At 41.9% G+C, this 24,144-nt stretch overlaps 1 protein-coding gene across 1 annotated transcript in view; it reads right to left on the bottom strand.

The window, feature by feature from the left end:
* Positions 1 to 24,144, bottom strand: part of LOC131914840 (transmembrane protein 180-like) — a 38,110-nt gene that overhangs the window by 3,316 nt on the left and 10,650 nt on the right. Inside the window, exons 4-6 of the mRNA XM_059267570.1 lie at positions 16,690 to 16,844; positions 12,665 to 12,748; positions 10,839 to 10,961 (exon numbers count right to left, since the gene is read on the bottom strand). Of these exons, the coding sequence (XP_059123553.1) occupies positions 10,839 to 10,961; positions 12,665 to 12,748; positions 16,690 to 16,844 (362 nt within the window). The remainder of the gene's footprint in view (positions 1 to 10,838; positions 10,962 to 12,664; positions 12,749 to 16,689; positions 16,845 to 24,144) is intronic.

The raw sequence follows: 24,144 nt of genomic DNA on the forward strand, positions 1-24,144 counted from the left end.
TATAACAGATTCCAGCTTCAGAAATATCAAGAAATTGGACTCCAGCTGCCAGGGGCTCTCTCTGGGAGATTTTCCACCTCTGTGATGGAACTGTCTTTTTTTCTCCTGTTTCCCTGGAGAGAAGGATCTGGAGAACACCTGTGATGATTTGCAGAGTCAAAGCCTCTCGTGAGCATGCTGACTTAGGCTCAGAAAGGCTGGAGGGATGGCTCTGTAGGTAATGAGTACGTGCTTGTCAAGCATGGGGACCTGAGTTTGCACACCAGCACCATGTAAAAATGAACAAAAAAGCTGGGCATAGCTACTCACACCTGTAACCCAGTGTTGAGGTTTGGGGGTGAGGTGGATGGATGGGGCTTTCCAGCTGCCAGCCTGAGGTCTTAATGAGAAGCTCTGTCTCTAAAGTAGTACTGAGTGATATAGAAGGACAGCCAACATCCTCCTCTGGCCTTCATGCATGTGTACCTGCACATGTACATGCATGTAACACACACACACACACACACACACACACACACACTTAGGCGACATGCGCAAAGGCAGCAGAGGAACAATCATTCCAATGAATCTAACAACCTGGCAACTACCCTGCTGGGGGTCTATGCGCACACTTGAGCTTTTCTTGTAATCACTGAATGGCTTCACACTTCCCAAAGTACCTGTGAGTCCCCATTACCTCACAGGCTGTCTCGAAGCTCTTCAAAGATTTGTCTTTCAGGTTCTTTTATTTTATCAAAACAGGGTTTTTCTGAAGCTGGCCTGGAGCTTGCTACATAGATCAGACTGCCTCAAACTTGGGGCAATCCTTCTGGGATAACAGGCATCCACCATGCCTGGCTTCTTCTACTTTCTCAAGATTTCTTCTTTCTCCTGGAAGTTTATTCCAAGTCAAGGACATGATTTTAGAGAATTTATTCTCCTCTCTCTTCTAGAATATGGATTTTTTTTAACCCATTTACTAATTAGGCTAGTTTGCTCTTGGAATGACCTCACCTCTCTGTAGCTTGAGTTTTCCTGCCTGGCCCACAGTCAGGACAAATCTCTCTCACCTGCCAGCCCCACAATCCCTCAGACCCAACCAAGTAAACACTTGCTTACAAACTGTATGGCTGTGGCAGGCTTCTTGCTAACTGTTCTTACAGCTTAAATTAATCCATTTCCATTAATCTATACCTTGCCACATGGCTCGTGGCTTACCGGCATCTTCACATGCTGTTTGTCATCGTGGCGGCTGGCAGTGTCTCTCTGACTCAGCCTTCCACTTCCCAGCTTTATTCTCCTCCTTGTCCCGCCTACACTTCCTGCCTAGCCAATGGCCAATCAGTGTTTTATTTATTGACTAATCAGCAACACATGTGCCATACAGAACATCCCACAGCACCTCTCATTTCCTACTAACTGTAGTGGTTTGAATGAAAGTGCCCCCCCCAGGCTCATATATTTGAAGGTCTGTTTCCCAGTTAGTTGGTGGACTGTCAGAAAGGATTGAGAGGTGTGGCCTTGTTGAAGGAGGTGTGTCAGTGGCGGTGTTTGAAGTTTCAAAAGCCCAGGCCAGGTCCAGTGCTCACTCTCTGCCTCCATCTTGCAGATCAGATGTAAACTCTCAGCTACTGCTCCAGCACCATGCCTGCCTGCCTGCTGCCATGCTCCCCACCATGTTGATCATGGACTCACCCTCTGAAACTGTAAGCAAGCCCCCAATTAAACGCTTCCTTTTATGAGTTGCCTTTATCATGGTGTCTCTTCACAGTGATAGAACAGTAAGTAAGATATCAACATTTTGAATGAATCTCCAGCATAAAAAAATAATTCTTAAGGCAGGCAGGATGGCTCAGTGAGCCACATTTGATCCTGGGAATACACACAGTCGAAAGGCAGAACTGACTCCCACAAGTTGTCCTCTGACCTCTACACTTACACCATGGCACACGTACTCACTCATTAATTCATTCATAAGCTGTGTTTATGCTTTTTTCACCAAATATTTACAGCACATTTGCTGCATTAGGTTCTTGGGATGCAGAGCAAATAATAATCTTGGCACTCAACAAGCTTTACCTTCTAGCAGAAGCAAAGAAACCATAAACAAATGTATTTAATTTTAGAATGTAATTATGATATTTCTCTTCTCCTTACGAGAAAATTTCATGGGCTCCATTTTCTTTCATGATTTTCTCCTTTCAAAAGAAAAAAATGACGACCTAACTATAGCTAATAATATCCCAAATATTACCATCTGGTACACCTGATTTTCTTAACTTACACCTGCTAAGCCATTTGCAAAGTCAGCTCTATGAAGTAAAGGGGGTATAATACAGGTTGTCATACTGACACCTCAAATTCTATTACACTTAGACTCTTCCTAATCACAAAGCTTAAGTTAAGCCTGCTTTCTCTCTACTCTCCTTTTCCCGGTTGAGATCATCTCTAAAGGCATGAAATTACTGGGTCTGCATCCATGAAATAACTTTTATTGCCAGTCATAAAAACAAGCAATCCTATCTATGGAGTTGTAAGCCAAGTCAGTATCAGTGCGCATCCCTGATGAGGAAAGGCATGCTCAGGTTGGAAAGGGCCAAAGAATCTTCAGGTCTACCTGGCAGGATTGTCTCTTTTGACCTAGTCAGGAAAACTCACACATAAACTGTTGCTACCTTGGGCGCAGAGAAGAAACTTCCTTTCATTAGGTCAATCTTCTAAGAAGAATAGTTGTCTAAGGGTGAGCATGGAGGCACAGGTCTATAATCTCAGTACATGGGAGGCTTAGGCAGGATATCACAAATCAAAGGTCAGTCTACATCACATAGCAAGACCTATATCCAAAGCAGAGATAGGAATGGGGGAGGAGTCTAGAGACTAGGAACCAATATTGCAGATTTTTTCCCCCACAGTTCTAGAAGCTTGAAGTCTAAGACGAGAGAGTCAGCTTGGTTAGACTTGAGTAGGAAGTCTTTTATTTGCTTGCAGACAGAAAGTGATGCCCTGTAGATATTGAACCTGGGATCCTGCATACGCTAGACAGGCATTCTACTGTGGGCCACACTGACAGCCCCAGGAAGTCATGTCCTTGCATGGTAGAGATGTATGGCAGAGAGAGAACATATATTTATTTATTTACATCCTCTCTTTCCCTTTCCCATGCATGTATGTGTATGCTAACACTAGGGATCAAACCTAGGCCTTCACACTTGATGATGCAGATGCTGTTATCAATGAACAATAACCAGAACCCTGGCCTCTCTTCTATCCAGAGCATTTACCCTGTCACGCAAGCCGCACACTCATGACTTGCTCTGAACTTACTCACTTCCCAAAGGCCCCATCTCTAAATACTGACCATTGTGAATTAGGACTTTAGCATATGAACTTTGAGGAGACTCAATTCAGTTCACAGTATCCTGTTTAACACATTTCTTGCAGCACTGATACTAATTTCCCTAACAACATTATACACCAAGGCATAGACAGGATAATTTAATTGCCCAAAGTTACATGGCTAATGAGTCTGGAACTAGAACTGAAATTTCTACCTACAAAATTTTATCTCAACTAAAAATCTTTCCAGGAAAAAGAAATGGTACCTCTACTCTATTTTTAAGGAAAAGAACAAATAAACCAGTTTATTTAAGAAGGATGTCCTTTTTCTGTGGAAATGAGTTAAGACACTATTGAGTACTAAGGATCTCACAGCTGGTTATGATCACAGTGCAGTCTTGAAATGTATCTGATGCACTACACACCTACTTTTCCCTTCCCAGAAGTTGAGAGATTTTCTTCATGCATCCATCTATGAAGACTATAGGGAGGAGGGTGAAATAATCTAATGTTTCCCCAGAAAACACCCTAAGGTTGATACTCCCTCCGTTGGATTAAATAATTTCCTCAGGTAGTCCCTTTGCAATGGAACACTAGGTCCATTTACAGAAGCAAATAAGAAAATTAACATTGACCATAATTCTATGGAAAAACCCAAAGTACATATATTACTGTGGTTCTAGATAGATCTTGTTAGAATCACCCCAAATTTCATAACTCCATCTCCGACATAACATCAGTAAGCCAATGCAGCCGTGACTATAATCTTTTTGGCCAAATGTTTTCAATTTAAAATGATGCAAACACTTGGGTCTACTATAGTTAGTGCCTAGACTAACAATGGCTCAAAATAAGTGCTTATCTCTATATTCCTAAATGTACATGTGCTCATATGTATTTTGCAACTTTAATATTTCGCCAGCTTTTAATGCTGTCTTTCCAACACCACCCAATGCTGGGGGAGGGGAAGAAGGTAGTTGTGTCTCACCAAAATACAAAATCTGAGGCAGTGCATGGAATGTTCTAACTCTTGGGTTTTTCTAGTTCTTTTTGTGCGTCTATAATAGCTATGCAGACTCTACAGAGGAAGTGTTGGGTTTTGTGGGTTCTTTTTTTTTTCTTTTTCTTTTTTTCTTTTTTTCCTTGCCAAGATTGTATGTACTGGCTGGGCATCGTGGCACGGAACTTTAATCCCAGCACCTGGGAGGCACAGGTAGGAGGATTTCTGTGTGTTTGAAGCCAGACTGGTCTACACAGCAAGTTCCAGGACAGCCAGGGCTACATAGAGAAATCCCATCTCAAACAAACAAACAAACGAAGATTATATGCATCAACAAACTCAAGATTAATAACATGGAAAATATTAGTAAACCCCTGTGGTCTAGGAAGATAGCTTGCCATATAAGCATGAAGACCTGAGTTTCACCCACAGAAACCACATTAAAAAGCCTGCATGATGGTGTACACTTGTAACCCCAGCACTGGGGAGGTGGAGATAAGAGAAGATCGTGGGACTGACTGCCCCCCCCCCAGCCTAGCTCACATGGTGAGCCTCAGGCCAGTGACAGACCTTGTATAAAAAAATGAGCGCTGGGTGGTGGTGGTATACGCCTTTAATCCCAGCACTCGGGAGGCCGAGGCAGGAGGATCTCTGTGAGTTCGAGGCCAGCATGGGCTACAGAGTGAGTTCCAGGAAAGGTGTAAAGCTACACAGAGAAACCCTGTCCTCGAAAAACCAAAAAAAAAAAAAAAAAAAAGAGAGAGAGAGAGAGAGAGAGAGAGAGACAAGATCAGACTGCTGACTCCCCCCCCCCCCCAGCCTAGCTCACATGGTGAGCCTCAGGCCAGTGACAGACCTTGTATAAAAAAATGAAATAGCACCTCAGGAATGACATCTGAGGTTGACCTTTGCCCTCTACATACATGTACATGCATACACACAATAAATAAGTAAATAAGAAATTTTTTTTTGGTTTTTCAAGACAGGGTTTCTCTGTGTAGCTTTGTGCCTTTCCTAGAACTCACTTTGTAGACCAGGCTGGCCTCGAACTCACAGAGATCTGCCTGGCTCTGCCTCCCGAGTGCTGGGATTAAAGGCGTGCGCCACCACCGCCTGGCTAAGAAATATTTTAAAATACAAACCTTGAGGCTATTTTGAATCTGTAGGTGAGTCACCCTGAGTGACTCATCTTGTGTCTGAGTCCTGGCTATCGCTGTCTACTATGCCATTGATGGAGGAGAAAGTCATTTTCTAAAGTTTCTTCATGAACATAATTTTGGAGGTATCTATTGTGAAACTTCAAGACAGAAAACCAGCAAAAAGAATGGCACATATATACAGAACACTTATTATTTTATTTTGGGTTTTTGTTTGTTTTTTAGTTTCTTGAGACAGGGTTTCTCTGTGTAAGTGCTGTGGCTGTCCTCAAACTCACTTTGCAGACTATGCTGGCCTCAAATTCATGGAGATCCTCCTGTCTCTGCCTCCCAAGAGCTGGGATTATAGGCGTGCGCCACCACTGCCCACTTATTTTGGAGGTTTTTTAAAGACATGTTCTATGTAGCCTTGTCTTGCCTAGAACTCTCTATGTAGACAAGACTAGCCTTGAACTCATAGAAATCCTGCCTCTATGTTCCAAGTGTTGGGAATAAATGCATGTGTGGGATCAAAGGCATGTGCTATTACACCTGGTGATTTCATTTTTCTTTAGAGCCAAATAATAGTCATATTATTTTATATATGTATCAGACTTTCATTATCCATTTATCTGTAGATGGACATGCAGATTGGTTGGTTCTAATTCATTGCTATATAGAGAGCAGCAATAACTGTGGATAGGCAAATATCTCTATGGTAAGCTATAGCGTTCACAAGGAATGCTGCATACATAACCTTTTTTGTTTGTTTGTATAACCAGCCTAGCTGTCCTGGAACTCACTCTGTAGACTAGGCTGGCCTTGAACTCACCTGCCTCTGCCTCCCAAATGCTGGGATTAAAGGCGTGCACCCTGCACCACTCTGGTCATACATAACTTTTAACAACGTGCTTATATGGTTGGGGTAGAGCCCAACTGTAGAGGATTTACCTAGCATGTCCCAAGTTCTGGGTCACATTTCCAGTATTGAGAAGAAAAGGAGGAAAGAAACATGCTTGTATATAAACCAGGTTGATCACAGAAGGCCATTATTCTTTTTTTGTATTGGTTTGGTTTGGTTTAGATTTTAGATAGGCTCTCACACTATAGCTCAGACTGACCTGGAACTCACTGTATAATACAGGCTGGCTTCAAACTCATGGCAATTCTCCTGCCTCAGCCTCCCATGAGCTAGTATTACAGGTATGAGCCATCATACCTAGCAAAAGCTATTTCTTAAATAATGAATTTTATTCATAAATTATCTACTACACACCAGTAGATGACAGTGTAATCCAGTGAATAAAACTGGCAGCCTTTGACCCCTGGTGAAATGTACCTTTGAATTCCTAACATCTTAATGGAGCATCAGGAGCTTGGCCAGGACTGCAGGGCACTCCTGGCACATGGAGTGGGTATGGTTATGCACCCAATTGCAAGTAACCAATCACAAGCTTGTGTTCCTTTGCATTTGTGGCTTTTCTAACCTCTGGACTTGGCTCAGAGTTCTGGACTTGCCCTTCTGCCTCCCTAATGCCATGTAAGCAGAGCAGGATCAAACCTTAGGACTCTAGCTCCTAGCTCAGTATTAACCCGGCAAAATTCCATAAACACCTGCCAAGAAAGAACATAAATCTACTTAGTTGAGCAAGTGAAAGGACAAGGTCTTTTCTACAAAATCCTAGAACTGTATTGTGCACTCTCTTGTGTAATATGAGGGTGACTTGTTCTATAATTTCACAACTGTCATGTCTGCAATGCTAGGGATTGACTCTCACACACACTTGGCAAGTGATTTACCACTGAACGACATCCCTAGAGTTCATATAATTTTTTAGCAGGAGATACATACATACAGAGAGAGAGAGAGAGAGAGAGAGAGAGAGAGAGAGAGAGAGAGAAATATAACTAAAAAGAAGTAAATATATATACTAAACATACAATAAAGTAATCTGTCTGGCAGAAAATATTTTCTTTTCTTTTTCTTTGATAAGGTCTCACTCTAGTCTAGGCTGGCCTAGAACTCACTATGTAGCCCAACCTGGCCTAAAGCTCACACAGTCTCCTGCCTCAGCTTCTCAAGTACTGGCATTACTACTATGTTAGCTCAGAAATAATTGCATCAAGGAATTCAGAATATCTTTTGAAAGAGGCCAAGGAAGAGCACTAGCCCTAAGCAAGCTGGTTCAGTACACTGGAACAGTTAGCAAAGGATTAGATGCTATATTGGGTGTTGTGGCACACACCTTTAATCCCAGAACTTGGGAGGCAGAGGCAGATGGATCTCTGAATTGAAAGCCAGCCTGGTCTACAGAGTGAACACTAAGACAGCTAGGACTACATTGAGGGACCCTGTCTCAAAAAAAAGGAAGGAAGAGAGAAATAGGAGAGAAAGATAGATAGAGAAAGAGGTAGAGGGGAGAGGGGGAGAGGGGGAGAGAGAGAAGGAGGGAGGGAGAGAGGAAGGAAGAAAAGAATCAAATGCTAGAAAGCTTATCTGCTAGGGTGCCATTTATCTCAATAGACACATTTGCTCAGTTCTTCACACTGGTGGAACTTAATAGGTTTTGTGCCCACCCACTCCCCATAACAGGTTTCTCCACCCACATAGTAAGCTAAATCAAGCCAATTTGAAAAAGTATAACAACAGGTTTATTTGAAGAAAGTAACTCCCAAGTAGGTTCTCCAGTCTCAGAGATTGAGGCCAGAGAAGCCAGCCACACCCACAAACAAAAGTGGGGAGACTTTATAGGTTGTAGGCACAGCATGTTGACTTGTCTACCACAAGATGGGTTTGTGCCCAAGTATAGTCAAAAGCTGAGTGCTTAGGCAGGGACTTGGGTGGCTGGCAACTTCAGGGGAGGAAGCTGTAGTAGCCACCAAGAATGTAGAACTGGGCTTTTTGGTGCCTTTCCTTTGTTTGAAGACTATGAATAGGCAGGATTTGGAGAGAGAGGCAGGAATGGAGCTTTCTGGATCATGCAGGGGCAAGTTGGAGGTTCCAACTGAACAGAGCTATATTCAGCAAAGCACACCTGCTGAGTGCTACAGTTAGCTTCTGGACTCGCAGGTAACATGAGCCACACGAGGCCACCAGAGGCCAAGGTTTAGTTATCACTTAAAAGATAAAAGATATCCAAGTGCCTGTATGAGCTTGTGTCTCTGAAAATGCTTACAGTATCACAAAACTGGTTTGCCAACATGTCAGGTTGCCAACGTGTCATGTTGCTGAGCCAACAAGAATTAGTGTTCAGAGCTGTTGTTCCCAAGGCTATAAATCTCTAGGTTCCTCACCTTGACTGCACAAGGGGAAAGGTGGAAGCTTTAAAAGATGCTGGTGGCTGTGTCCTATCTCCAGAGTTTCTAATTGAACTGGTCTGGAATGTGACCTGGCCATGGGATCTTGTGATTCTACAAATGGGGTTGAGAGGCTTGACTGTGGGGCCTTTGTGTCTTCTGAGAACATAGATAATTCAGAGCAAGCTAAACACACCTGTTCTTCCTCCCTTGCTGTCACAGCTCTCTAAGAATAAGCTAGTATAGGAGATACATGGCCATGCGACTCATCAACCAACCGAGTCTGTCTTCCCCACCTTTCGGTCACCATAGCTCTCTACCACAAACTTGCTTGAGGCTTGTAATGCTACCTCAGTTTACAGCAACTCCTCCAATAAGAAAAAGAGTCACCTAGTATATGGAGAAGCTAAGATTATGAACGAGTCCCTGAACATTCTACAGAAAAGATAAGGGTGCTGCTCTATCCCCAGTACCACAAAAACAAAAGCTACCAGATTATATGAATGCTACAGAAGAAATACTGTATAGAAGTGTGTGCTCATCTCAGTAAGCCCAGCACTTGGGATGCTGAGGCAAGAAGATTAAGAGTTCCAGGTCAGAGGCCAGTAAGATGGCTCAGTAAATAAATGTACTTGCTACCTGGACTGAGAACTTAACTGCAATTCCTGGTACCCACATAGTGGAAGGAGAACCTACTCTTGTCATAGAATTTGTATATATGGTTGCTGGTGCACACATGCACACACACACACACACACACACACACACACACTCATTGAATAACCAAATGTACAAAGTTTTTAGAAACAAATATGTACAATATTGATTATTTCATCTAAGGAGTGACTATACAAATTTTCTCTGGACTTTAAGCTATTTTGTGTGTTTAAATGTTTTTCATAATAAAAAGTTGAGAGAAAAACCACAGTGTCTGGATTGGTAAGTAAAAGATAGGAACACTGATCAGTATGTGCTGAAACTAATGCATTCAGTGTGTGTGGTCATGGTCAAAATTTATATTTTCATGTATTTGAAGATGTTCATAATAAAGTGTTGGAGGGAGAAGTTGTGACAAAGCTTGAAAACCTTAGTTGATGTAGAAAAACCATAAAATTGACAGAAAAAACTACTAGAACTAAAAGGTATTATAAAAAGACTGCAACACATTCTACCACACCAAAGCCAATGTCTTTCTTATCTACAAGCAATAAATAGGTAGAGTTTTAAATTACAAATGGAATGTTACTTATATTAGTACCCTCAATACAAAATAGAAAATAGTTATAAGCCTGAAAGAGATAAGCAAGATCTACATAAGGAAAACTACAAAACTCTGACAACAGAAATCCCAGGAGGACTAAACAGTCCCTGCTCATGACAGGGCGTCTCAGTCCGGGGAGCTGTCGATTCTTCCCACTTGGATCTATAGACTCACTCTCCCGTGAGTGCTCCCTGACTGTAGGCAGACTGGGGTAGGGAACGCTCCTCCATATAACCACAGTACCTGTATACTTCTGGTTGGATCCATTTTATTTTTGTGGTACTGAAGATCAAACCTAGAGCTTCCAGTGTGCTAGGTAAGTGTACTACCACTCAGCTATCTTCCCAGGCCTTGGCAGGGACCTATCTCAGTATTTTGTAATCTCTACAGCCCTATGGATACTCTTTATTCATATTTTATTCCCAGTACTGTCTTATCTAGCACATAAGCAAGTCCTCAGAAACAGGAAATGGAGTAACAGTGAATGAGTGCACAACTCAGAAAATACAATCAATATGTAGCTTTGTGTAAATTATACAAACATATGCAATATATGTGATTTCACTAATGGTATTTCAGCTATCCATTAATACTTTTTATTATAGCTCATTTGAGATATGTGAGTTAATAGCCAACAATATCCAAAGTCCAAAGTCCAAGACAGTTTCTTTTTTTTTTTGGAGCTGAGGATCAAAGCCAGGGCCTTGCGCTTGCTAGGCAAGTGCTCTACCACTGAGCTAAATCCCCAACCCCCCAAGACAGTTTCTTAGAGTTCATAGGAAAGTGGGAATTTACTTGCATAACAGCAAAGACTTTTCTTTCAGTCTACCTGTTGTTGGGCTCTCCATATCCATACTGGGTTAGCTTAGACAGGATCAACATGGGAGCCAAAGACTGGGCAGGCCTGGTAAACAAAGCGCTGATGCCAAAAACCATCAAAGAAAGGGGAGACCTGAAACAGACAAAAAACAGCACTGCTCTTAATATGAATCACATTTGTTGCATTTCTTCTCTTCTTTTAGACAGTGTGTCTCACTATGTGGCTCTGGCTTGTTGTCTGGAACTCACGCTATAGACCAGGCTGACCTTGAACTCACAGAGACCCATCTGCCTCTGCCTCTCAAGTGCCGGGATTAAAGGTGTGCTCCATCTATTGTATTTCTGTACTCAAGTATACATGCATATCTATGTGTGAAGGGCCTCTTCATGTATGAAGTTCCCTTTGACTTAAGTAAACAACTATAGAAATAGCTTGGCAATTATAAAATATTAATTCCTTAGTTTTAAATTCATAATAGAATTTAACTCCTTTGTTGTTTTTATTTGTTTGAGACAGACTATATAGCCCAGGCTGAACTTCAACTCACTATGTAGCACAGTCACACCCTGAACTTGAGGTGATCCTTCTGCCTTAGTCTCTGCAGTGCCAGGATTACAGGTGCGAGTCACAACACACAGCTATCTACTGAGACAAGGTCTTGCTATACGGCTGACCTAGAACTCAAGTGATCTTCCTGCCGCAGTCTACTGACAGTCTATTGAATGGCTGAGACTTCAGGAAGGTGCCACTATGTTTATCTGACAGTAAGCAGCCATATGGTACTTAGGTATGTTGGCATTTGGTAAATGTTGGTGCACTGCAATTCATACAACAAAAAACAAACTGAGATTTCACTTTGGTTCCTAAGCTTTAACCCTGCTGTAGCACTGGCTGTGTGAACCTAAGCAATAAAAATTATAGTGTCTTTTCAGAAACAGGAAAATAGTGCCAGGGGTGAGGGATGTAGCTCAAGGGTAGAGCACTTGCCCAGCGTGTGCGAAGCCCTGAGGTTCAAACCACAGCATCACAAACCAAGAAAAGAAAAAGTCACCCAGGGTGAACAAGCATGAACATCCTATGATATTCTGTTCCCTTCGTCCCAGTGACAGCCATTAGGATCATCACTCTGGTGTTGTGGAATATTAGTTTAAGATGTGTTACATTAGTTTATACTGTGGAACATTTGTTTAATGATGCAAAGATGTGTTGCATTCTTTATTTTTTACATTCAGCAAACTTTATATTGCAAATAGAGAAAAAACAATTGAGACAGGTGTTTGCTCTCAGTGTTGCATTCTTTTATGTTGCATTTGTTTTAACTCTGTAAAGCTGTGTTACTTTGCCTTTCTGAAACACCTGATGGTCTAATAAAGAACTGAATGGTCAATAGCTAGGCAAGAGAGAGAAATAGATGGGGCTGGTGGGCAGAGGGAATAAATAGGAGGAGAAATCTAGGGAGAAACAAGGAGTGAGAAAAGGAGAAGGAGAGGAGGACTTTCGGGCCAGCCACACAGCCACATAGCCAGCCATGGAGTAAGAAGGAAAGAAAGATACATAAAATAAAGAAAGGTAAAAAGACCAGAGGCAAAATGTTGTTAAAGAGAAATAGGATAATGTAAGTCAGAAAAGCTGGCTAGAAACAAGCCAAGCTAAGGCCAGGCATTTATATGTAAGAATAAGTCTCCAAGCATTTATTTGGGAGCTGGGTAGCAGGCCCCCAAAGAGTTAAAAAAGAAAACACAACTACACTCTTGTATGTATTTGTGGTGTCAATATAACTGAGCTATAAGTCCTGTCTGACATTTTGTACTTAATATCTGAATAAATATACTTACTGCCTGTTAAACTTCAGTAAATCTGCATCAACCATGTCAGCCAGTGGCAAGTTAAATAAGCAAAAAGAGGCGTGAACAATCACCCTAGAAAAAAAAGTTACAATACTGTATACATATGAACATTCTACAACCACAAAGCACAGATCTTACTATTAAAACAAAACAATACAGGACATGGAGAGATGGCTCAGCAGTTAAGACAATTGGCTGCCCTTTAAGAAGACCCAAGTTCAATTCCCAGCACCCACATGGTGTCTCAGAACTATCTGTAACTCCAGTCCTAGGGTTACACCCTCTTCTGGCCTCTGTGGGCACCAGGTACACAAATGAAACATTCATACACATAAAATAATTTTAAAACAGCAAGCAAAGCTGGGAACTATAGTACATGCATGCAGTCCCAGCACATGGGAGGTTGAAGCAGTAGAATCAACAGTTCAAATCAACTTTAGTTACACAGTGAGTTCAAGGCCAGTCAGCCTGGGCTATGCGAGACCCTGTCTCAAACAAACAAAACTAAAATAGAAGAAGACATAGGCAAAACACTTCAAGAGACTAGGTAAGTCTAAGAACAATAACAAGCCATTTAAGTTGTTCAGCAAATGAACTAATTTATTTTTATATGATACTCAAAACACAGGAAACAAAAAGTAGAAATAGACAAATAGAATTACATGAAACTAAAAACTAAAAATATTCAAAGCAAAAGGAAAAACATCGAAGAGTGAAGAGGTAGCTTACAGAATGGGAGAAAATGTATGCCAATTATTCATCTGGATTAATATGCAGAATATATAAGGAATTACAAAAGAACTTCACAATATCAAACCACCAAAAATAAATAAATAAAACTAAAGGCAATCCCATTAAATATTCTGAACAATCTTTTCTCAAAAGAAATATAAATGGCTGGGCTGAAGAGATGGCTCAGTGGTTAAGAGCACTGGATGCTCTTTCAGAGGACCCAGTTCAATTCCTAGTACCCACATGGTGGCTCACAACCATCTGTAACTATAGTTTCAGGGATCTGATGCCCTCTTCTGGCCTCCGCTAGCACAAGTACACATGTGGTGCACAGCTATACATGAAGGCAAACCACCCAAACACATAAAATAAAATTTCTTTAAAAGATATACAAATGGGGTTGGGGATTTAGCCCAGTGGTAGAGCACTTGCCTAGCAAGCGCAAGGCCCTGGGTTTGATCCTCAGCAAAAAAAAAAAAAAAACCGAGAGAAGAGAAGAGAAGGCCAGGCGGTGGTGGTGCACGCCTTTAATCCCAGCACTCGGGAGGCAGAGCCAGGTGGATCTCTGTGAGTTCGAGGCCAGCCTGGACTACCAAGTGAGTCCCAGGAAAGGCGCAAAGCTACACAGAGAAACCCTGTCTCGAAAAACCAAAAAAAAAAAAAAAAAGAGAGAGAGAGAGAGAGAGAGAAAAGATATACAAATGGCATAAATATACGCTAAATTGGTCATTGGGAACTATCAGATATTTCACTCCAGTTAAAACGATTATTATCAGGTGGCATGGTGTCGCATACCTTTAATCCCAGCACTCAGGAGGCAGAAACAGGCAGATCTCAAGAGTTCAAGGCCAGCCTGCTCTACATAGCAAGTTCCAGACCAGCAAGGTCTACACAGTGAGACCCTATCTTTAAAACAGGGAATGGCAATTGTCAAAAAGCCCAAAACGAAAAGTCAAGTGTGGGTGATGTAGAGAAGGCCCCAACAGACTGCAGACAGGCATGCACGTTAGAGAAGCCACGGTGGAGAAGACTGTCTGTCGGCTCCTCCAAAGCCTGAAACTAGAGTGCAAGTAGATCCAGCTGCTTTACTGATGGGTATACCACGAAAGGAAACAAAACCAGATGCCAAAGCGATATTCACATAGCCTAGTTTATTGCAGCACTACTCACAGTCGCTATGATACGGAATCAGCCTAGATTAATGGATGAACAGATAAGGAAAATCTGGTATGCATATATAATGAATATTACTCAGTTGTGAAGAAGAATGAAATCCTGGCCTAAGTAGCAAAGCGGATGGAACTGCAGAGCACTAGTTTCAGGGAAAAAAGTCAGAGTCAGAAAGACAAGTACTACATACTTGTTCTTTCTCACATAGAAGGTTTTGTTTGTTTGTTTCAATAAGCCTGAATGTAGAATAGTGAGCACAGGAAAGTGAGAAATAGTTAAAAGGAGGCTAGACATGATAAGTACACATGCAGATGTACTAGGATATCATACTCAACTCCAGCAATACATGAAATATCTCTTGACTTACTTGCTTCTGAGATGGTTTCATACAGCCCACGCTGGCCTTGAACTTGCTATGTAGCCAAAGATGACCTTAAACTTCTGATCCTCTTGCCTCTACCTCCTAAGTACTGGAATTACAAGCGTGCATATGCCTGGGTTTTTGTTGTTGTTTTGTTTTATTTTTTCTTTCTTTTTTTTTTTTTTTTTTTGGTTTTTCGAGACAGGGTTTCTCTGTGTAGCTTTGTGCCTTCCCTGGGTCTCACTCTGTAGACCAGGCTGTCCTCGAACTCACAGAGATCCACCTGCCTGTGCCTCCCAAGTGCTGGGATTAAAGGCATGGGCCACCACTGCCCAGCTTTATTTTTCTTTTTTACATTGATTTATTTATTATGGAATTTAATTCTCCTTTGTAGGCTGGGACATTGTACCTTTCAGTGAAATTGTTGGACTATTAACAGCTTGTGTTTTGAAAGCATTTCATATAGTAGATTTGTAGCAAAGATAGGCTCTGTTTAATAATCTAGGTGTGGTGGCTCACTCCTGTAACCTGACACTCCAGAGGCTGAAGCTGGAGACTCCGTCTCAAAAGAAAATAAAACCATCTCATCAAAAAACAAACAAACGAAACATAACAACAAAAAAATCAAACAAATAACCCCCCCAAACCAAAAAGCCTCAACAAGGGGCTACGAGATGACTCAGTTGGTAAACTGCTTTCCGTATAATCATGAGGGTCCCTGGCCCCCATGTAAATAGCCAGACAGACCAGCATGTGCCTATAACCCCAGCGGAAGTGGGGTATATGTGTTCATGTAGGTGTGTGTGAATAAGCATGTTGTACACTCATGGGTACTAAAAGTGTCTTCCTCAAACACTCTTCATCTTTTAAAAAAATGTTTGGTTAGTAGGTATGTGTGTGTGCCTGAGTCTATGTATGTGTAGCATGTGTGTATAGGAGCCCACAGAAATCAGGAGAGGACATCAAATCCCCTGGGACTGGAGTTACAGACTGTTGTGAGTCGCCATGTGGGTGACAGGAACTGGAAGGCACTGAACCTGGCTCCTTTGCAAGAGCAGTAAGCTCTCTTACTGCTGAGCCATCTCCCCAGCCCTCCATCTTATTTTTGAGACAAAGTCTCTCTTGTTGAACCTAGGGCTCACCAATTCAGCTAGCTAGGCTGGCCAGTGAGCTCCAGGGTGCTGTCTCTACTCCATGGTCCATGCCCCACTTCCACTGGGGTTATAGGCACATGCTGGTCTGTCTGGCTATTTACATGGGGGCCAGGGACCCTCATGATTATACGGAAAGCAGTTTACCAACTGAGTCATCTCGTAGCCCCTTGTTGAGGCTTTTTGGTTTGGGGGGGTTATTTGTTTGATTTTTTTGTTGTTATGTTTCGTTTGTTTGTTTTTTGATGAGATGGTTTTATTTTCTTTTGAGACGGAGTCTCCAGCTTCAGCCTCTGGAGTGTCAGGTTACAGGAGTGAGCCACCACACCTAGATTATTAAACAGAGCCTATCTTTGCTACAAATCTACTATATGAAATGCTTTCAAAACACAAGCTGTTAATAGTCCAACAATTTCACTGAAAGGTACAATGGCCCAGCCTACAAAGGAGAATTAAATTCCATTCAGATCAAATATGTTAAGCCTGGCGTGGTGGCTCATGCTTGTAAGTCCAGCTACTCCAATTAGAGATGTTTAGATGCTTAGAAGGGTTCTGGAAAAGTGTAGTGTGATGCTGAAATAGACCTGGCATTTACTTACATGATAAAAGTGAAATAAACAGCCAAACAGTAATAGTACTCCTGTCCCAGAAGTAACATGACAGTGGCGGCCGCTCCTTCTAGGTAGAAAGAAATTAAGATAATCTTATAGTAACCATATTTCTTCAGCCAGGACTGACCTAGAAGTACCAGGCACTGCAAGGGAAAGAGATTGACACTATGTTAAGAACAAGCCTGCCCCACACATTAATCCAGCCTACCTTTGCCGACAAAACTAAATAGCTTCTGAACTACATCTGTTACATCATGGCTCAGACTGTCTTGACGGGGAAGGCGTGTGTGGGTTTGGTTTGATTTTGAGATGGAGTCTCACTATGCTGCCCCATCTGGCCTGGAATTTACCATGTAGCCCAGGCTAGCTTTGAACTCTCAGTAAACCTCCTGCCTCAGCCTCCCAAATGCTGGGATTATAGATGAGCCACTATCCCCTTCAGTTAATCCATACACATTTTTAAAAAAACAAAGCTAGGGATGTAGCTCCGTGCTCAAAAGCACACACAAGGCTCTGAGCTCCACCCCCAGCACTGCCAAAAAGGGAGAAAAAGCAAAGAAAAACTACAGACATTAAGCCGGGCGGTGGTGGCACGCACCTTTAATCCCAGCACTGGAAGGCAGAGGCAGGCGGATCTCTGTGAGTTCGAGGCCCGCCTGGGCTACAGAGTGAGTTCCAGGAAAGGCACAAAGCTACACAGAGAAATCCTGTCTCGAAAAACAAACAAACAAACAAAAACTACAGACATTAATATTGTATGAATATTAAAGAAACTGCTATTTCCCTAAAACATATGGACGACCCGGGAAGTGAAAGGCTCAACCAAACTAAAACAAATACCAAGTTTACACGTGGAGGTTAAAGCCCAGCATTGACTAAGCATCTCATCGTCCACACTGTGAGGTAAATCTGAAATGTCCCTGCTCCTGAAATCAGAAGCCTAGTACACAATAGCTAGTCTCATCCCATTTCTTCTGGTTGAGTGTTATGTATTTAAGCATTCCAACAGATTCACACTGAGAACTAGTTTGTTTTTCCCCCATTTTCTGCATTTTTGCTCCCAATTCTGAAGCTGTTCGTTGTTCTAGACTGAAAAGTTGTTACATGTATAGGCAAGGGCATTCACCAAGATCAGAAGACACATTGTTTTCAACGTGAAAAGTGCACATTGTTTAGCCCAGAGATGTTTCCACTAACCAAACGTATGTACATTACAATCGAAGAGGATTTTGAACAATGTAAGTCAAATACAAATGCCCTTTAATAAACAGAAGGGTTTCCCCTCTGGCCCACTCTTTGGCTTACTCCTCTACTTTCAAGGAACAAGAGCTCCTTTTCTAGAGGCTGAAAACAGTGCCTCAGTGATTGACACGCTCCAAGGCATTTCTTAGAGGGGAAGTACATAAAGCACGCAGCAAGTTCCAGGATGCTCTTTTGTGCAATTATATTATGAAGTCACTTGTGTCCACTTACTGGAATGAAGCTGCTTCATATCAGACTCTAATACAGAAATATGCAAGACGTCAGTAACTTCTAATTGCCCGTGTGCTCAAAGTCAAGTTACTTCTCCTAAGAGACATTTTCTCATGTCTAACTCTTCTCCCCTCTCAACTTTTTGCTCTATTTTATTGCATTCTACCAATGAACAATATCCCTGTCACTCCCCTCTCCCCTCATTTAGGTCCATAGTCAGTGTATAAGACATTCAATAATTTCTAGCTATTTTTGTGTCCACTATATAGAGAGGGAGACATGGGCCAATGCTTTTATTACAAAAAAGCTCATAGTAACAGAGAGAAAGACTATGTCTGAAAGTCAAGCCCGCCACAGGCAGAAGTTGGCTTCCCTTTCATATGTCCACCTGAGTAGAAACCTTCAAACAGCTTGTCCCACCTAAGTGTTGGCAAAGTCACCCACAGAAACCTAAAGCAAGCCAGAGTGAGGAAGGCAGTGCTGTGGTCTTGGTGTCTAGTCTGAGCTGTCCCTGAGTGCTAGCAAGAGCCAGCATCTCCAGAGGGTTCTCTTTATGCTAGGAGCCTTTTAAGTCAACCGTGTGTTTTCCTGTAGTCAGTCTGCCTAGTGACTGCATTAGACAGGTTCCGTTTTTAGTTTCATTTTACAAATGAAAATAAGGAGATACAGAGAAATTGAGTAACCTACTGAGGATCACACAGTTAATAGGGGAGCCAAAGATTCTCCCTTGAAAAGATTTCAAGCTATACCCTTAGATGCCCCTAATCTGCTTCTCTTAGGGGAGAGGGATGACTGAACATTTTTTAAACAGCTACTGGAGAGAAAGACCACTTGGCATCCTCAGTCACACCATCCTGCACACATCTGATTGTAGAAGCTAAGCTGAGTTGGGCCTGGTCAGGACTTGGATGGGAAGAAGACCACTTAATTCTCAATCTATAGCCCAGGCTGGATTTCTGTGAGTTCAAGGCCACATGGGCTACATGAGATTAATCCAGTCTAAAAGAAAAAATGATCCAGGCAATAGTGGCACACACCTTTAACTCTAGCACTTGGGATCACACACCTTTAATCTCAGCACTAGGAAGGTTAAACAGGAAGTGATATGGCTGGGCAGATAGAGGAAGTCACATGCCTTTAATCTCAGTGTGATGATATATTGCTTGTAATCTAAGAAATAAAAGCTTGCCTGAAGATCAGAGGACAGAGCTAGCCACAGAGTTAGCCATAGAGATCAGGCAGTGGCAGCACACACCTTTAATCTTAGCACTCGGGAGGTCAGCCCTGAGATCAGGTACATACAGGTAACGTTATATGGACTGAGCACGTTCTATTTATATATTTAGGAATATATATATATATATATATATATATATATATATATATACACATATAATAATTAAAGAAAAGAGGCCATGGATTTGAGAGACAGCAAGGGAATGGGTGGGAGGGGTTGGAGGAAGGACAGGGAAGGGGGTAAATGATATAACTACATCGTAATTCAAAAAAAAAGAAAAATCTTTAAAAAAATCTATCCAGGCCAGGGGTAGAGACCCATAATCCTAGATTCTGCAGAGACTGAGGCAGGAGGGCTATTTCATTCCAGCTAATATCTATATAGAAATGGACAGATTGATCCTACAATTCATATAGGTTTTCAAGAGACCAGAGTAACTAAAACAATTTTGACTCACACTTTCTATGCCACCAAGAAATTGGGAAAATATAAACAATCTATCTGATAATGGATTATATCTAAAATTTTATAAAGTGCCAATATAACTCAGTAATAAAAATACAAGAGCTGGGTGTGAGGCACACGTGCTAGTCCTGTACTTGGGAGGCAGAAGCAAGATAATCTTGAGCTTGAAGTCAGCCTGAGCTTGAAGTCAGCCTGGGCAACGTAGCAAGACTCCAGCTCAAAAACAAAACAAAACAACAAAAAAAAATAATTAGGACCCAAGGAGACACAGGCCAATGATTAGAACCCTGGGGGTGGTTCACCAGCCAGCCTACTTGGTGAGTTTCAGACCAGTAGAAACCCTGTCTCAAAAAAAAAAAAAAGGTATGTAGTAACCGAGAAAAGACACTCAAGGTTGTTCTCTGGCCTCCACATGCTCTTGCACACATATGCACACACACTGCATGCACGCGCACACACACATGCACTTGTATATACACAAATGTAAATACACACATACACACAAATTAAAATAAAAAATTAGAAGCTAGAGAAAGTATGGTTTTAAAAATATATAATGAACAAAAATTAGAAAGCAACCTATTTAAAAACTGGGCAAGCCGGGGAGGTGGTGGTACATGCCTTTAATCCTCTGAGTTCAAGGCCAGCCTGGTCTACAAAGTGAGTTACAAAATAGCAAGGACTAATCAGAGAAACCCTGTCTTGAAAAACTAAAAAAAAAAAAACAAAACAAAAAAAAAACGAATTAGAAAATTTTCCAAAAACACACACAACATTCACTTCACAGCCATCAGGGAAATGCAAGTCTAAGCATGATGAGGTGTCATTCATACACAGGAAGATTGCTGCAGGAAAGAAGGCAGGTTTAATCCCAGCACTCGGGAGGCAGAGCCAGGTAGATCTCTGTGAGTTCAAGGCCAACCTGGTCTACAGAGTGAGATCCACCAAAACTACACAAAGAAACCCTGTCTCAAAAAAAAAAAAAAAATGAAGGCAGATAATAGCAAATGTTAGTGAAGTCTGGAGGAACTGGAAACACTTTGCACTATTACAAACAAATTGTGCAGCAACTTTGGAAATCTTCCACTATTTTAGAATGGGAAGCACAGGATCACTATATGGGACAGCCTTTCTATCCCTAGATATATACCAAAAAATATGACAGCTCAGAGGGTAAAGGCACTTGAAGTTAAGGCTGATAACATGAATTCAATCTCCAAAGACCATATAGTAGGAGAGAACTGACTTCTGCAAGTTGTCCCCTAACTTCCATACACCCACAGTGGCATGTCCATGTCTATACACTGTGGTGATATTGTGTTCCCAAAAATACATTGTGCACCTTAATAAACTTATCTGGGATCAGAGAACAGAACAGCCACTAGATATAGAGGCCAGAAAATGGTGGCACACACGCCTTTAATCCTATCACTTGGGAGGCAGAGATCCATCCGGATCTCTGTGAGTTCAAAGCCACACTGGAAACAGCCAAGCTTGGTGACTCACGCCTTTAATCCCAGGAAGTGATGGCAGAAAGCAGAAAGGTATATAAGGTGTGAGGACCAGGAACTAGAGCTGGTTAAGCTTTTAGACTTTAGAGCAGCAGTTCAGCTGAGATCCATTTGGAGATGAGGACACAGAGGCTTCCAGTTTGAGGAAATAGGATCAGCTGAGGAATTGTCGAGGTGAGGTGGCTGTGGCTTGTTCTGCTTCTCTGATCTTCCAGCTTTAACCCAATACCTGCCTCCAGTTTTTTTTTTTTTTTATTAATCAGACCTTTTAACAATTCACGCTACAATACTCAAGTACTCAGAATATTTTTTTAGTAGAAATGAGGGGCTAAAGAGATGTCTCAGTTAAGAGTGCTTACTGCTCTTTCAGAGAACCTGGGTTCAGTTCTTCACACCCACATGGCAGCTCACAACTCCCTGTAACTGCAGTTCTAGGGGATCTGATCCCCTCTTCTGACCTCCGCAGCCTCAGGCACACACGGTGCACTCAGACACATGTGCACAAACAAATCTGGAAATATATCAAATATCCATCAACCAATGAATGGATAAGCAAAATGATACAATGGAGTATTACCTAGTCATAAAAAGGAATGTGCTATAGTTTGAATATAGTTTGTTCCCTTCAAAAACTCCAAGTTTAGAGTGGAAATAATCCAACTACAGTATCTAGAGATGAGCCTCTGGAGACAAGCAGGATGGATAAAACTTCAGGCTGGAGCTTTCATGATTGACTCCTCATGGCTTTATAAGAACAAAGCAGAACTCATATGCATATACCCAGGCCTGCTGACTTGCCTTGCAATGATCTGCATGGCCTTATAAGAACAAAGCAGAACTCATATGCATATACCCAGGCCTGCTGACTTGCCTTGCAAATGATCTGCATGGCCTTAAGACTACTAGCAAGAGCATCACAAAATACAGCTTCTCTTCAATCTTGAATCTTGAGCAGGGAAATAAACTTTTCCCTTTTTTCTTTTCAGCGCTTGGGATGGGACCCACAGCTTTCTATATGCTGGGCAAGCACTCTATATCCCCAGGCCTAAATCTCTTTTCTTTAAAATATATCTAGTGCACAATTGACAAATGACTTAAAACAAAAAAAGTCAGGGCCAGTAGCTCATGCCTGTAATCCCAGTTCCTTGGAGTCAGGAGAACTGGAGTGAGTTCAAAGCCAGCGTGGATATTGGTGCCACACGCCTCTGGGTGTGCTTAGGGGCCTGGGAGAAAACCCATCCTAAATGTGGTCAGCAGTTAGACCATGGGATGAACACCTGAGTAGGACAAAAGGGAAGGCAGAGAAAAGCCAACAGAGCGCAGCCATCCCCGTGATTTGCATCCTGTCCACGGAGTGCAAAACAGCCTCCACCACCTGTTGGCACCACCGGCTGTGGTTTACTTGATCAAGTGCATGTGGCCAGGCAAACACAGCCTGAGCCCTCTGAAACTGAATCAGAAGAGCCCTTGACGTGTCTGTCAGCCGTTCTGCCATGGTTCTAAGAAAAAGTTAATATGCTACTCTATGCAGAATAGCTTATTCCTTAACCCCGGAAGCGTCTAAGCACCGGGTTTTACCTATTATTTAATTGCAAAATTAGAAGAATTCTGTATCACAGGCTAGGTTAAGTCATAGATTTAGAAGACACAGTTAGCTGAAGGTAGCACTATGTCAGCAGTCCAAATGGTTAACAAGGAACACGCCATCACCCATAAGGGTCATGACCACGGAATTTTAATAACGCTCTGAGGTTCCAGGACTCAGGCTTTTTGCCAAGTGTTTTGAAACTCTGCTCCATGAATTCTTGATCAAGTTGACTCTTGTGGTTTGTTTGTTGTTTTGTTTGTTTTCATCAGAGTTACTGTTTACTTAAGAAATGATGGGAGGGGTGAAGAAAAGGATAGTAGTACAGCTGTGGGCCTCTCGAAAGAGTCACATGTAAGTGTCTTCTTTGTTCTGTACTTCTTTTTTTTTTTTTGCTTTATTTAGTTTTGGGTTTTGGTCTTACTTTGTAGCCAAGGATAGCCTCAAACATGTAACAATCCCCCTACCTTAGCCTCCCTGAGTACTAGGATTACAAGTATAAGCCATCATGCCCAGCTACACATCAGAGTCCTAATAATAGCTATCTATAGATGGTTTTGATGGTTTCTGAGGTTATATTGATACAGGGGTTAAAGGTTAAGCATGCTGAGTGTGTTAGCACTTTGCCAAGGCTAAGGTATGACTATCATGAGTTTTAGACCAGCCTGGGCTACAGAGTGAATGTCTCAAAAGGAAAGAAAAAAATAAGTACAAACTGTTTTAGTGTATTTACTAAATGAAATTATAAGGTGGTTATTGAGAGGCCAGTAGAAAAAACATGGGTCAAAGGTTAAAGGAATCCTCAAGCTCCATGGGTCATAAGGAACTCCAGGCCTAAACTCTGACTCCGGATGTGATTCATAATATAGTTTATAAGGCTTCTTGGTTCTCAGCCAGCAGGGGTGAGGGACTCCTTTCCCTTCCCATGGGCCTTGATTTTCCCTTTCTTTCCTGCCCCTTTTGAGGTTTCTCCCATGAAGATGAAATTTTAAATGCCTGAACAAAGCAAAAATACACACTCAAAGGAAGTCATTTCCTTCTTCCACAGCTTTGCTGGTGCTTAGATTCAAAGCCAAATGTTTAAAATACTGGGTCATAGAGATGGCTTGACACCAAGCTTAACCATCTGAGTCCAGTCCCTGGAACCCACATGGTGGAAAGAGAGAAACCAC

This window comes from Peromyscus eremicus, chromosome 1 (assembly GCF_949786415.1).
Source record: "Peromyscus eremicus chromosome 1, PerEre_H2_v1, whole genome shotgun sequence".
Classification (NCBI taxonomy): Eukaryota; Metazoa; Chordata; class Mammalia; order Rodentia; family Cricetidae; genus Peromyscus; species Peromyscus eremicus.